Source organism: Pelecanus crispus, chromosome 16 (genome assembly GCF_030463565.1).
Source record: "Pelecanus crispus isolate bPelCri1 chromosome 16, bPelCri1.pri, whole genome shotgun sequence".
NCBI classification, from domain to species: Eukaryota; Metazoa; Chordata; class Aves; order Pelecaniformes; family Pelecanidae; genus Pelecanus; species Pelecanus crispus.
Window position 1 is genome coordinate 4,558,138 of NC_134658.1, and position 13,790 is coordinate 4,571,927.

A 13,790-nucleotide genomic window follows, 5' to 3' on the forward strand; every position below is an offset into this window, starting at 1 on the left:
CCGCTCCCGTGCCGGTGGCCCCTCCTGGAGCGACGGGCGGCCATCAGCACGCGGTCAAGGGCAGAGAGCCCCGCGCAGGCCCGCGGCAAGAAGGGGATCCCACCGCTGGAGACCCCAGCACCACGCGGCTTTCCGTGCCGCTGCCTCGGGAACTCCAGATGAGATCTGCTCCGTTTACAACTACGGGCATTTTTCTTGCCAGTGCTTTAAACTCCCCGGGGGAGACCCGAGCTGAACCGCGTTCCTCCAGCTGATGACCTACAAGCAACGACTGCGGAGCCGAAATGTAGCTGCAGCCCCGCTGTGGATGTGTGAGCCGGCGGAGTCCAGCCCCTCTCCCACCCCGGGGCCATTTCGGGAGATATTACCGAAAGGCACAATAGGACGCGTTCATGGAGGCACTAAAAACTGCCAGGAGCAGCACCTGGGTCCGAAACAGGCCCCAGGGAACGCCGCCCCGCCAGCACCGGCGGCAAAGCTACGGCCCGGCTGGATCCTTTCTTCTACCAAGAAACCCCTTCCTGGGCTCAGGTCTTCTGCAGGAGGCCGGAGCCGCGCTACATCTCCTGCGGTGACACTGCACAACTCGCTGCGTCCTTGTCTTCGCTGTCACCCTCGCTGGCACGCAAGGCGAAAAGGAATTTAACGGGGAAAAAAAGACAGCCCAGCCTTGAGCTGCCCGGAGAAGGGGTCACCCAGCAGAGGATCCGGCCTCTCTAGGAGCAAACCGAGCTGGAACAAAGCTGCTGACGGGAAAGCACGTGGGAGGGCGAAAGGCGGGTACAAGGATGGGGAAGGGCTTTTGCCAACTCATTGGATCCAATTAGCCAAAAATAATTGAAAAGCTCAGCAGGAGCCCAGCACAGGGCCAGGACCGCTTTCCTCACCGAGAAGCTTTGCATCAAGACGCAGCAGAGCCCCACGCCACCGGAAAGCGGGCTGCGGAGCTCAGCCTTAGCTCAGGCCTCCTGGGCTTCCCCTGCCTCACGCTCTGGGTTCGCTGCACGGTTTTGGCAGGCCAGCGGCCACGGGGAACGGCACCCGCTGCGCTCTCAGCCGGAGACGGGCTGGAGCCACGCGGCTTTGATCCACTCTCCCATCTGGTCAGTGGGAACGTGGATCAAGCTTGCAGCTCAAGCCTGTTTCTGGTTCCTTCCCTGACCTCTGCAGCACCACGGGTGAAGGTCAGGAGCCTGGGGCAGACGGGGCTGGCCCCCCACGCCCCTCGGCTTGTTAGCAAGGCCGCAGGGACCACTGATGGCAAACGGCACTGTTCCGAAGAGCACAGCCCCTCACAGAGGGGGAAGAGGCTGCATTGTCCTGGGACACAGCCACGAAAGCGCTGCAGAGCCCTCTTGACACCTTGGCCTGTGGATCTGGCACAGAGAGGGCTACTGCCTCTCTGTCTTGACGTGGTCTCCAATCATCCTCCTGTGATACGTGGCCAGGAAGATGTCGTTGTCTCGGGGGCAGTCGTAGTGGCAGGAGCACATCTTGATGAACATCATCTTCCGCTGGAAGAAGTCCCCCTCGGGGCAGCGGAACTCCACCTCCACGGTGCTGGTGACGTACGGGGTGCAGCAGCGGCCGTCCGTGCAGCTGCCGCAGAACTTGGGCCGGTAGGAACGGGTGCTGGTGCAGCCCGAAAATTCGAAATGGAGGCTCTGGCGTGGCTTCGGGGTCCGCACACACTTCTTCCCCTTCTAGGGAGAGAGCAGATGGGTTAACAAGGACATGACATCAGGCGCAAGGTTCACCTGGGCCTGTGCTCTACCTCCGTCACGGGGCAAGAGGAAGGAAGCACAGAGCAAACGCTGTGAGATGGGCTCATGCCTGACAAGCACCCAAACTGGGTTGTCCCTGGCACTCACGGTGTTGTGTGCCCTCTCCCCAGTACCTTGGTTTTCTCCATGGGGAAGTCACAGGGCCGGACCATGCAGAGCCGGGTCTCCTTCTCCAGGCGGCACTGGGGGTTGTCGTTGGTGACTCGGGCAGAGATGCCCATGCCGCAGCTCTTGGAGCAAGCGCTCCACTCCGTGGTCTGCACCAAGCAGTTCTCCTGCAGGTTATTCAGCTCCGGCTTGTGTGCTGGGTCCTCCCTGAAAACTGAGCCACGCGGAAGAGACACAAGGCAAGGTTCAGGGCTTGGGACGAAGCGTGGCAGCTCCGTGGCTGCTCCCGACTTGGTCCAACTCTGATCCATCCCGTGAGCGACCCAGCCTCGCAGCAGGAGGAGGATGCAGGCAAGCACGGGGCCATTTCCCACCGCAGCCCAGCTCCAGCCAGTTCTGCTGTGATGTCGGAGGGTGTGCGAGCCTCCCCGCAGCACCACTAAGGTCTCACCTTAACGGGGCTGGAGTTCAACACCCAGTACCCACACCACGGTGCACAAGGTGAGCAGTCACCCCCAGTCCCAAACCAGATGTGACTTAGGGCCCCAGTCCAAAGGCAGTTTGGATCCACCCCTCTCCCCCAGCAAAGAGCTCCCGGCCCCGACTCGTCTGCCCACCACTCACCCGCCATGGCTGTTTCGAAGCGGTTTTCCTCGCTGCCCTCCTCGCAGATCCACTCTTCGCAGCACTTATTGCGAAACTTCACCCGCCGGGGGTTGGGGCACTCGGGGGACGGCAGCCGCAGGTCGTCGGAGCAGAGGGGGATGCAGCCGATGGCCCCGTCCATGCAGATGCACTGCAGCTTGCAGGTGGGCTGGAAGCTCTCCCCGTTGTGGTAGATCTTGCCCAGCAGGTCACAAGTTGCACCCTCGTGAGCTGTGGGAAGGAGGAAGAGGAGGAGAAGCTGAGAAGCTGGTAGGGGGCTGGCAGCACGGCCTCTCTCGGGGGTCACAGGGCTCCTGATGAGGGACAGGTGCCCACGTGCAGACTCCCCTGCTCTGCCATCCCAGTGCCGCAGAAGTTGGCACTTTTCATATTTGGCTCCCTGGACCCAAGGCTGTTCCTGACATTGATTTTTCGAAGTTGGCTTCAGCTGTGCCAGACCTCCCAAAGTTCCCTAGAAAAATCTCTTCTCCAGTTGGATGAGCTACTAAGGGGGACTTTGTCTTTACATCTTGTAAACAGCCTGTTCTGCAGAGGCCTTCCTCTCCGGCTCAGAGAGCGCCCGTGTCAGCGGCGTTGTGCAAGATGCATTCCTGGCACAACATGTGAGCCAGCGGCTTTGCTCCTCGTTACTCCTAGGAGACCAAAAGGCAACATTCTCCAAAGAGCAGTTGGTTCCCCACATGTCTAAAGGTACCTACAAAAGGAAAATAACACTTTGGGTTTATGACCTTTTTGGCTCCTCTGTGATGCATGAATCTCTTCTTCCTTCCAGCCACAACTTTTTCTCTTTCTCTCTCTTCTGATCTCCAGATCTCTCATCTCCAGCCCTCCTACGAGTCTTTCATTCCTTCCCAATCAAACTTAAATGAGCAAAAAAGGAAATGCAACAATATCTGACACGTAGGAGCAAACTTCAGTCTGCGGGTGCGAGCAATGCTCACAAGTTCTTATGTCTGTATTAGCCAAAATTTTTCCAGTGGAAGTTTTCCAGCAGAAAACTCTTATTTGATTAAGAGTTTTGCAGGCACAGATCAACGTCAGGAATGTTTTCAATGAGAAACAACTGAAGCATTTCAATTTGATATCAAAGATTTCCTTTATGGTTTTACAATAGCTCAGCCGATATACGTGTTGGACAGTATCCATAGGGGGAAGCATTTTGCTCGGGTAATTATTTTAGATACTGTGAGGATCAAGATGAAACATTTTGATATAATGGAAGTGGAAAGTTTTGACACAGCCAAACAAGTATTCTAAATAACTCATGGAAAGTGTTGAGATATTTTTTTTTTAATATGTTTTTTTTTCTTTCAGCCTGCAATGAAATGTTGAAATCTCAAGAGCTGTTCACAGGACAGAAATCCTGCTTTTGGACAGTTCTCATCAGCTGCTGCTTTCTGCAATCCTGACCCTTAAAAAACAAAAAAAATCCATGCAAACCTCTATTGGGAAGTTACCAAAATGAAGGATTCTTGGCTGCTTGCGGAGGCTTACCAGGAAATCTGATCTATTTTCCCCTTAGTCCTGCTCGCCCATGGAACATTGTCTCAGACAGAAAGTGTTTGGACCAAACGAGGAGCGAGAGCCTCTTTCCATCCCACCTAGTCCTTGAGGGGACACAAATCCTTCCGGGCTGCTAATGCCTTGTTTCTAACCAGAGCTGGATCTCAACTTGCAACTCTTTTCAATGCCATTGGTATAAAAATACTCCTGCGCTCCTACTTAGAAGTTTCAAAATCCTCACTTTTTCCATCAAAGTGGAAGCCATCCACTTTCCCTCTACACAACCATTCATACTTATTTTTAAATCCTCTTTCGCTGTTTTTTAGCCCAAGCCCTCTCCCTTCCCGACGAACTGATCGTGCTGTTCCCTCAGCAGCGCTCCTCCCCACCCAAGGCATGGCAGCCCGCTCAGGGGTTTTATTATGTTTTCAAAACTCAATCGTTTTGTCATGCCCTTCAATACCCTACAACGACCTCACTTGCCCGCTGACCCGATCCGCTTAAAGCACCAAAACAGATTGCGCCAGCGGAGTGACATGGCTCTTTATTTACCAGCTCCGCTTGGCACCGCTGCCACCTCCCGCCTCCAAGCACCACGTCCAGCCAAGGAGACTTTTGCCCTTTTCTGCAGGGAATATGGCAGAGCTCAAGCGAGCTGCTCTGGTCGCCGCAGCTCTGCCAGCTCCCTGCGCCCACCCAGGCCACCCTACCACCCTTAGGCTCCCCTACTCCAGAGTTACTGCGGGATCATCTCTACCTCTCTGATACTCCAAGGTCTCTGCAGGAAGGGAAGGATTCCTCTGCAATACGTGAAGCGCGACATACTGTGACATTAAACAAACACAGAGCAATTTTTACTCTCCTGTCTCTTCTGATACAGCCTTCAGGCTGCTTCCCAGTCTAGAAGCTCTTCCCATGACACCTGAACCCCTCTCTGCTCCTCTCTGCTCCCGTCACAGCTGTCTTGTTTGGGTACCTGTAAGTCCTCTCTTACAATTCACAAACATTGATCTTTCCCTTCATTTGATTCATCACTCCACCTTCAGCTTCCTTCACTGCCTCCAAAATCCCCACCTTCCAAGAGATCAGTGCAGACATCACAAAAGTATCACCCAAGGATATTACGGCCCAAATCCTCAGTCCAGTTTAGGGAGATATCCTGCCCTATGTTCATCTGGGGTTTTGGCCATGAAAATCTTAATTTCCCATTTAAAGGCAGGAAGGACAGTTGTGGTCTTCAAGTCTGATTTTCTACACAGCAGGGATCTGGGACTCTCACTCCAAAATCTTTGTATCAAACCCATACGTCACGGTGAATACGAAGCGCTTTCTTCAGAAGGATGTCCAGTCTTCATGCGACATCTTTGAGATGAAGACTCCTCCACACTCCTGAGTAAATTGTTCCAGTGATTTAGCTACCTTTACTCTACAAACATACACCTCATTTCCAGTCTTAATGAGGCAGTTTACAGCTTACACCCGCTGGATGTTACTATGCCTACGTTTACCTTATTAAGCTTCAATCCTCAGCTCCTAGGTGTATCAATGCCTACAGAAAGTACAAGGAAGCCCGTGTGGCTTCTAAAGATCACAAGAATTGGGGGAGGAAAATTAAACAAATAACTCAGAAAAAACTTCTCAAAAAAAAGGAGAAAACACCTTCTGCAAGTGCAATTCATTATTTAGAGTAAAAAAAACTGTACGTGATCCTGGCACAGTGCAGTTCCACCCCGAGCCCCTGTCTCGGGTTGATGCGAGTGGTACGGCTGCCGGAGCGTTGCCAGAGGTGCCACGTGCAGTGGCTGACCGCTTCCCAAAGCGTTCACATCAGCTTTCCAGCCCTCGTGTCTTCCTGACTGTTTTGAAAAGCTTGAATTAAAAAAATGGTCAGCTCCTGGCAGAGACGGGGCAGAGGAGTCTTGTTTTTAAACAAGGAACAGGAGACTGAGGAAATACTTTTTTTTCCCTCTATACCAAAATAATTTTTGCATGCTTTAAAAATAGCTACTAAACAAAAAAAAATATCAGAAAGATTTTTCTTTTCTGGCTGAAAAGAGGCACCAGGAGAGAAAACAGGTCTGCATTTGTATTTACCTGGCTCAGTAATTCTCATGTTCTACATATACACTATTTTGCAAACAAGTTGTTCAGCTCTTTCCACCCAGGTGCTAAAGCCAGAAACACAGTATGCCTGTCGCATGCAAGCAGTCGAGTGCAAAATACCAGTCTCCAGTCCAAGGCAGCGAGATTTTGGGTGAGATTTTCCAAGCAACTGTACTTTCCAGTAAAAGTCCAGATTGCTGATGTTTACCCACAGGTGCTACAGCGCTAGAGGATGTCTCCTAACAATGTCACGGGAACAAAGGAGAGTCCCAAACCCCCACTCGTGCCTTTGGAAACATCCTTCATGGCAGGAGGAAGCAGGCTGTGTGTGTATCGGTATCAGTCAATCTGTTGGCTCGCAGGGCTGGCACAGATCTCACAGCGTGATGCTGGATGAAGCTCCAAGCGCTACAGGAAATTCTGACGATGCCGTGGGTCTTCTGGGAGGTCTGCAGGCAGAGGGCTGAAGGGGCCACAAGAAAACCGCACAATAACAGAACATACAGCTCTCACCTAAGCAGATCCCGCTGCCTCTGTGGATTTTGGAGAAGTCGCAGTAGAGTCCCTTATGATGATCACAGGGCTTCTGCAGGGAACAGAGCTCGCCAAGCTGCCTGGCACACACCTTGCAGCAACCACAGGCATCCAACACGTGGCTGGTGCCAGCGGGGCACTGCAGAGGCTGGGAGGGACACTGGCATGGGTACGTGCAGGCCTGCGGTTCTACCTGGAGGGCAGACAAGCCATGGAGAGAATGAGTCTCCCGCAAGCCAGCCAGGCAGAGAAATGAAAAACACAATTCTGCTTCAGACACCCTGTCAAGACGAGGGACAACCGACTTCGCCCTCCACCGGAGAGCCCTGCTGCAGACGATGTGTGTGCAGCTCGCGAGGACTCGCAAGGCTAATTTCTTTCTCATCCCTAACTCCTATGGAGTTCAAGGGAAAAAAAAGATGCCTCTGGAAAGCAGGGCCAAAACAAACAGGACAAGCAGTAGCTTGGAGTCCCATGCGCAGCTCAGCCCCCTGCTTTCCTGGAAGCAATAAAATGGTAATTATTAACAGTAAGCAATTGCCAGCCCTTACATAGCACTGCTCAGGAGAAAACATCAAAGCACTCTGCAGCAGCATCATTAGATCCAGTCCGAAGATGGAAAAAGCGAGGTGCATAGCGAAAGGACTTGCCCAAAGTCAGCCAGTGCTGAAAACTGACCCAAAGGCTCCCGAGTCCCATTTTGTCCCCCGGATCCCATACTTTCTTGGGTATTCCCAGAGATGTGCCCTCTCCTCTCCCCTTTCCAGGGAATGCAGCGTAACCAACCTTCCTCAGGACCCCATGAATCTACAGCCGCCCCGCTTGGTAGCATTTCAGAAGTGCTGGCCACCTCTTAGAATCATAGAATCATCAAATCATTTAGGTTGGAAAAGACCTTTAAGGTCATCCAGTTCAACCACTAACCTAACACTGCCAAGTCCACCACCAAACCAATTAAGGGGAGAGTCATAATTAATTTCATGTTTCCTGCCTTGGTGGCTAGATTATTTTTAATGAAAGTAAAAACTAGGAATCACTAAGGTTGGAAAGGATCTCCAAGATCATCAGCCCAACCATCAACCCAACACCCCCATGCCCACTAAACCATGTCCCAAAGTGCCACCTCTGCCCGTTTTTTGAACACCTCCAGGGATGGGGACTCCCCCACCTCTCTGGGCAGCCTGTTCCAATGCTTGACTACCCTTTCTGTGAAGAAATTTTTCCTAATATCCAATCTAAACCTCCCCTGGCACAGCTTGAGGCCATTTCCTCTCGTCCTATTGAAACCCACCCTTGGCTTTTATGCCACTTCAGGTGCTAAACAGAGATGTTTAGCTACGTCTGAATGAGGGTTACCTTCTCCAGAAAACCCAGGATGCTTCAAACACTCCAGTAACTCAGTCTGTGGCATCCTTGTCCTGAATCAGCTTGGAGCAAACTCACTAGCCTCAGCTCTGGATGTGCCCAGATGTGGGCAAGATGTAAAACCACGCCTGTGAAAGGTGCAGAGCATATGGTCTGGAAAGATCCTCTCACACCTCCTCAGAAATATCAGTGTGCCAACTCTAGCCTGGCTTTCTGTTCAGCTTCTGCCCACTAAGATTCCCCAGGTAGTTCAGAGGGATGCAAGAGCCCCGCTCCGGTCCGCAGTGCTCAGATGCTGCGCGCTGCCAGGCACGGGTCAGCTCCCACCCCAGGGCCGGCTGCGGCCGCAGGGCTGATGCAGCCCTTGCATGTAGATGGTGCCAGCAAAACGCTTTGGGATCCTGCATTGCTGTGAGCTGGGTGAAGGGGAAAGCAGCCGACGGGGCAGACCCCTCAGCTCCGCTGCCAGACCCGGCCGCTGCCACCCAGCGAGAGGGGCTGCAGCAGCTGGGAAGAGCCTGGGGATGGGCGGGAGGGGAAACACCTGGAACAGAGGCCAAAAAAATATCTTGCTACAGGTCTGTTCGCACTTGTTATATCCCATCCAGCCCTCGCTTGTGAAACAGCTTCCTTGGATATTGTGTTTGTCACCAGTAACAGTAGTAAAACTTTTCCAGCTGTTTTGACTGTTGCTCAAAACAGCTGCTCTGACTTTAGCTCACATGGGGTCAGAAGACGCCAACTGCTTTGTACTTCTGTAACAAGCGGCACAGTACCGTGCGGGACAGGGATCAGTCTAAATCTTAACTCACAAGTCCTCCCAGAGTCTCATCCTGCTCAGCAGGAATCGGCATAATTCTCCTTGAAAGCTCCTAGCACAAAGTACTTTGGAAACAAGCCTCTCCTGCCCGTAGCCCAGCTGTTTGCAGCCTTAGGGCCGCTCGCTGGGAGCTGGCATGTCGCAGGGATCTCCTCCCGGCTGCCGAAGTGCATTAAAAGACGCTAAAAATACAGAACTGCTTTCCTACTCTTTTTCATGTATGCAACCGCTGTAGCTGCCAAAGGGACGTGTTATTCAACCACGGATGAGTGGGTGAGGGGTACATGAGATCATAAAAGAGGTGAAGCATTCCTAACACAGGACCTATATTAAGATGCAATCCCTGCACTTAAAAAAAAAAAAAAGACAACAAGCATTTTCCAATGCAGTGTCAACCACAGGCCATATAAAGAAACACTCTCAAAATAACTCTCCTACTGAAAAACAAACCAAAACAACCTCTTTCAGGATAACAGAGAACGTGACGGAATTAAACCCAACCGAGTTTTCTTTCTCGCCTTCATTAATCATTGTTGGTGCTGTTTATTTCCTTTAATAACTCACCCACAGAAACCAGACCGCCTGGTTTTACCTTCTGTTCACAATCAGCTTCACTTCCTCATTATATTACGGCTGCTTTTCAGCACAAGAACATCTGGATTCCGATCTCTGACGCATCAGAGACCTGCTGAGTGACTCTGCACCCCTACCTCTTCTGAGCCTCGCCTCCCCCACCCGTGAGCACAAGCGCGGCTTAAAAGGCCCAGCTCATCCCTGCTTGCAGGGCTCTTTCCAATACTTCGAGATGTTCCCATCAAGCAGCTCACCATGCCCCAGTCCACCTGGCCCCAGGGTGCGCTGGGGCTCCTGTTTGCTTGTTTTATTACTGAGCAAAGTCAGCTCGTGCTATTTATAACTCCCGCTCCTCTCACGAGCCCAAGAGAGGAGAGAATGAGCTGAAATCTTTTTTGGCTCACGCACACTCAACAGCGAGCACTGAATAACTGGCTGGCGAGGGAAACTTCTTGAGTTGGGAGCAGGTGGTAGAAAGTCAACGTTGAACCAACGTCCTAGAGTTCTCCATTACTTAATTTGCTTTCACAGCAATTTCAAATAGGCTGAATAATGGATTATATTGGATTTGCACGGAGCACCCTCCACCGTGCATTATTTTCCAGGACTGCTTCTAGGAGTTGTTTCAATACAGTGTGGAAGCCACCCAAACTGTCCCAAAGAACAGCAAGGGCTCGCACTGAGGGCTTTGCTACAGACCCATACGTACCCCAGAGACCAGCATTTCAACATAACACACCACCGACCTGGGTGCGGAGGGATTCGACTTTGAGAACATTTAATTTTCTTCCCCTCTGCAGAAGGGTCTGTCCCCAAAATTACACTTTTACCTTCACTGAGCAGGATCCTAACTTCAAGTTCCCTATAGCCTTGACCATGTTTCTGTTGAGGTTAGCAATGCATTTCTGTGAACTTTGAGAGCAGCAGAACAGAACCAGTATTAGAGATCAAGGCTACAGATTTAAGAAAGTGCTAAAGCCTGGAAAATCAGCTCTCCCTGCTCCTGGCTTTGCTGGCAGCTCTCATATCAATCACGAACACCACGCGTGAATCTGCCACTCCCAGGACTCCTGAGCGATGGGGGGAAAAGCAGCCTGACTAGAGGACTCCCTTGCCTGCGCTCCATACGCGTTCTCCACCACTGACTCCCAGGTCCCATCTGCTCAGCTGACAAGCCAGAACAAGCTTCCTCCCAACTGCCAGCACCGAACCCAGTTACCTGGGGGGAAAGAAAAAGTGAGAATATCCTTGCTGCTTCATATTCACATAAAACCTCTTCCCCCTACACCCTCAGGAAGGCACGAGTGGGGGGACACGAGCTCACACCACTGCAGCAGTTCTGTGGCATCGTCAGGACTTCTCATTCCTGATTAGTCAATGTCCACACGAGCCCAGGGAACCAGCTAAGAGGGCCAAGCCAAAGAGGATTTTTGAAATGCGTTTGGGCTCATGACTGCATTCAAAGGGCTGGGAAAGGAGCTTTTTGAAGCTGAGCTAGCTGTTTGCAAAGTGCTTTGGGAGCCAGGGGTTAACGCCGCAAGGTAGAAGTAATAATAAACACGTAACTGGTTCTCTTTCACGCTCCAAGACTGGCAGTAGATAAAGCAGTCACAACACAGCTATTCACATGCTCCAAACATGGAATTATCATGGATAATACCTGCATCACAGGCTCTCAAGGCACCTTCCCAGGTTGCTGCAGCACGTTGTACAGCAGCCCATTACGAGAGACCAGAAGCACTACCCCCATGTCACAGACAGAGAGCGGAGGCACGGAGACTTGCCCCGGCTGAGCCTGGCAGAGCTAAACATAACTCCCAGCAATCCTGGTTCTGCTCTCACCTCTGAGCAACACAGGAGGCAGATTCAGGAGTCACAGCTCTCGTTTCCTTGCTCGATCTACTAAACATCACTCTCAGAGCTCAAAGAAAGTCAAAAGTCCCATTTCCAAGGCAGTCGGCAGGTTTAGGGAAAATGACATCATCCCAGAGCAATAATAAAGTGTCACAGCAGTGGGATTCACTGCTATCGTTTATATGACCAGTACGATGCCGCCAAAGCTGGGTCAGTGCAAGAAACAAGAAAACCACCCCAAACCGCAGGAGTTCCCCGTAGATCACAGTGGTGTTATTGTGCACAGGACACCTTTCCTGGCAGGAAAGGGGCTGGCACACGCTGAGTGCTGCCGGGAGCATCAAACAGACCTTACCAAGCAGTTCATTGCATCTATCAGCACAATAACCCTCGCAAGGCGGAGTGGCTCTGTGAACCTGATTTCTTCACCAATCCAAAAGGCACTTACTGCAATTTAGATACATTAACGACTGCAGCAATGTTCCTGCTATTAGTGGCACTGTAATAGCACACAAAAGTCCTAAGCAGAATCAGCTGCTCTGTCAAGCACTTTTATTAACACAAAAACAAGCACAAATCCTGCTCTGGGGAGGCTGCAGCCTAATTTCCCCCTCTGGATCACTGTTTTTGGGAACACCTGGGTGGATTCAGTGGCAGCTGGGGAAGGATGGTGATGGTAAGGACCTGGGATACGAGACTTTTATTCCTTGCAGTGACATAAATTCAGTGACTTCACCTCTCTCTGTTCTCTTCTCCCCCCTTGTAAACCAGGGCTGGCTTCTAGCTCACAGGAGTGGAGTGAAACAAAATCCATTCGCATTTGTCAAGAGCTCTGAGATCCATAGATGACAGGCGTTACGCGCGGCGCAGCTCCGGGCGTGATTTAGTTGCACAGTGCATTGGCATTGCTCTGCTAAGAGGCAACCTTCTCTCAGAAACCTTTGGAGGCAGGTGGCAGCTGGAAAGTGTTATTCAGCCTAAAGCATTCACATGCATCAAAGCAAGAAGCTGCAATGCCCAGCCAGCAAACGGAGCTGCTGCAGTGCAATACATACCCAGCCAGGTGCAAGGAGGAGGAACAGGGTCCAGGTCACTGTCCCCAAGTTGCCAGACATCCCGAGTTAAGGGAAGGGAAGGGATTCAGGCTGCCGACTGACTCACTCCTTCTCCTTCGGAGTTTCTCCTCTCTCTTTGGAGAAAGTTGCACACCAGCTCCTCTTTAAATAGCCTCCTGGAGGGGGCGTGCCCCACACTTGAGTGACAATCTGGAAAGCAAGCCGAAATGGGTGCAAGAAAAAATGTCCAAATTCCAGGGAACATGAGCAGATTCCTGTGGCCCGGGCGGTTACGGGGCTGCCGGCGCAGCCTGCAGCTTGGTTACTTTCCACGTGGGTAAATCAAATCCCAGTAAAAGCAGGATTATTATTTTTTAATTTTTCTTCTTTTTAACTCCAAAAGTATGAAGCCCGGGACAGCTTTCTTGACACAACCCCCCTTTCTCTACCGACATCCATTTCTTTTTGGCTGCAAGAGCTGAGGACTTAAATAAGCAGAGCTTTGTGGCGCTCAGTGTTTTTCCTTTGAACAGGAGGGAGAGATGGAAAGTTCAGCGCTGTTAGGTGCAATTAGGTACCATAACCGACCATGCATCACCGGCACTTGCTCCTGCCAGCTCTGAGAAATGAAAGATTCGTGACTATAAAGACTGCTGTCTGAACTCCCGCAATGAGGAGCTGCTTGTTTTACGAGGCAATGAAAAGCTACTGGGTGAAGGTTATTGATAAAGGACAGCAGTTCCCTGTAGTGCTTTATTTGTGCCTCGGGACTGATGCAGGGTATCACATATATTTATCTCAGGGCATGATATTTTCTGTTTGCTGCTGAAATACAGAACCAGGCTTCTGCACAGCCTGCACAAAAAGACCTTTGGAATATGAAAGATTTGTCTTGTGTATTAAAAGAATTGTTTTGTTTATTCCCAAACAGCAAGCGGAATGCTGCCATGGAAAGATGCAGAGAAGGAGTGCAGCAGAGGGCACTCTTAGTCCTTGCTGGCCTGGGGTGTGACAGAGCAGGTTGGGTACCGGACAGGAATCCTCTGTGCTGCACATGAAGTGGCCTTAAAAAGATGGAGCTGTGCCTTCGAGTCAGGGACCTTTCCAGGGTAGACGTGGTGCAAGATCTGTGTACTTACTCTGGGCTGACATAAAGCAGAGGGCAGGAGCATACGCAGCATGCACCGTGCCATACAGCCCCTACCACACCCCAGCAGAGTGTGCTGGGAAGTAGGACAGAAGATGAAGAAAAATACAGGGAGCGTGTAGCGGGTCATTTAAATTCATCCTCCTTCCTTCCTGCTGCCAGGTGTAGGGCATCCTAGCTGGGAATCAAGCCCTGCATTTTACCCAAGTCCTTTCAGGTCCCTGTGCAACACCAGCTCAGCCTCCATACTCCCTATGCCACTGTTTGTCCACTGCTGA

The 13,790-nt window shown here is 51.4% G+C and overlaps 1 protein-coding gene across 1 annotated transcript; it reads right to left on the bottom strand.

Annotated features, from left to right (window-relative positions):
* Positions 1 to 1,391: 1,391 nt before the first annotated feature.
* LOC104027904 (CCN family member 2) lies at positions 1,392 to 12,438 on the bottom strand. Its single transcript, XM_009478791.2, has 5 exons — positions 12,366 to 12,438; positions 6,678 to 6,891; positions 2,517 to 2,768; positions 1,898 to 2,106; positions 1,392 to 1,703 (listed from the first exon to the last, which is right to left on the bottom strand). The coding sequence occupies exons 1-5, from the start codon at positions 12,423 to 12,425 to the stop codon at positions 1,392 to 1,394; spliced, it is 1,047 nt and encodes a 348-aa protein (XP_009477066.2). The 5' UTR covers positions 12,426 to 12,438.
* Positions 12,439 to 13,790: the final 1,352 nt, after the last annotated feature.

What these genes read in the sequence shown, in the direction of transcription:
- LOC104027904 (XM_009478791.2), bottom strand. Translation starts at nt 12,425, where the DNA reads ATGTCTGGCAACTTGGGGACAGTGACCTGGACCCTGTTCCTCCTCCTT. An exon ending in TCCTCCTTGCACCTGGCTGG is followed by an intron (nt 6,892 to 12,365) that starts GTATGTATTGCA and finishes TCTGCCCTCCAG; the next exon opens with GTAGAACCGCAGGCCTGCAC. An exon ending in AGGCAGCGGGATCTGCTTAG is followed by an intron (nt 2,769 to 6,677) that starts GTGAGAGCTGTA and finishes TCCTTCCCACAG; the next exon opens with CTCACGAGGGTGCAACTTGT.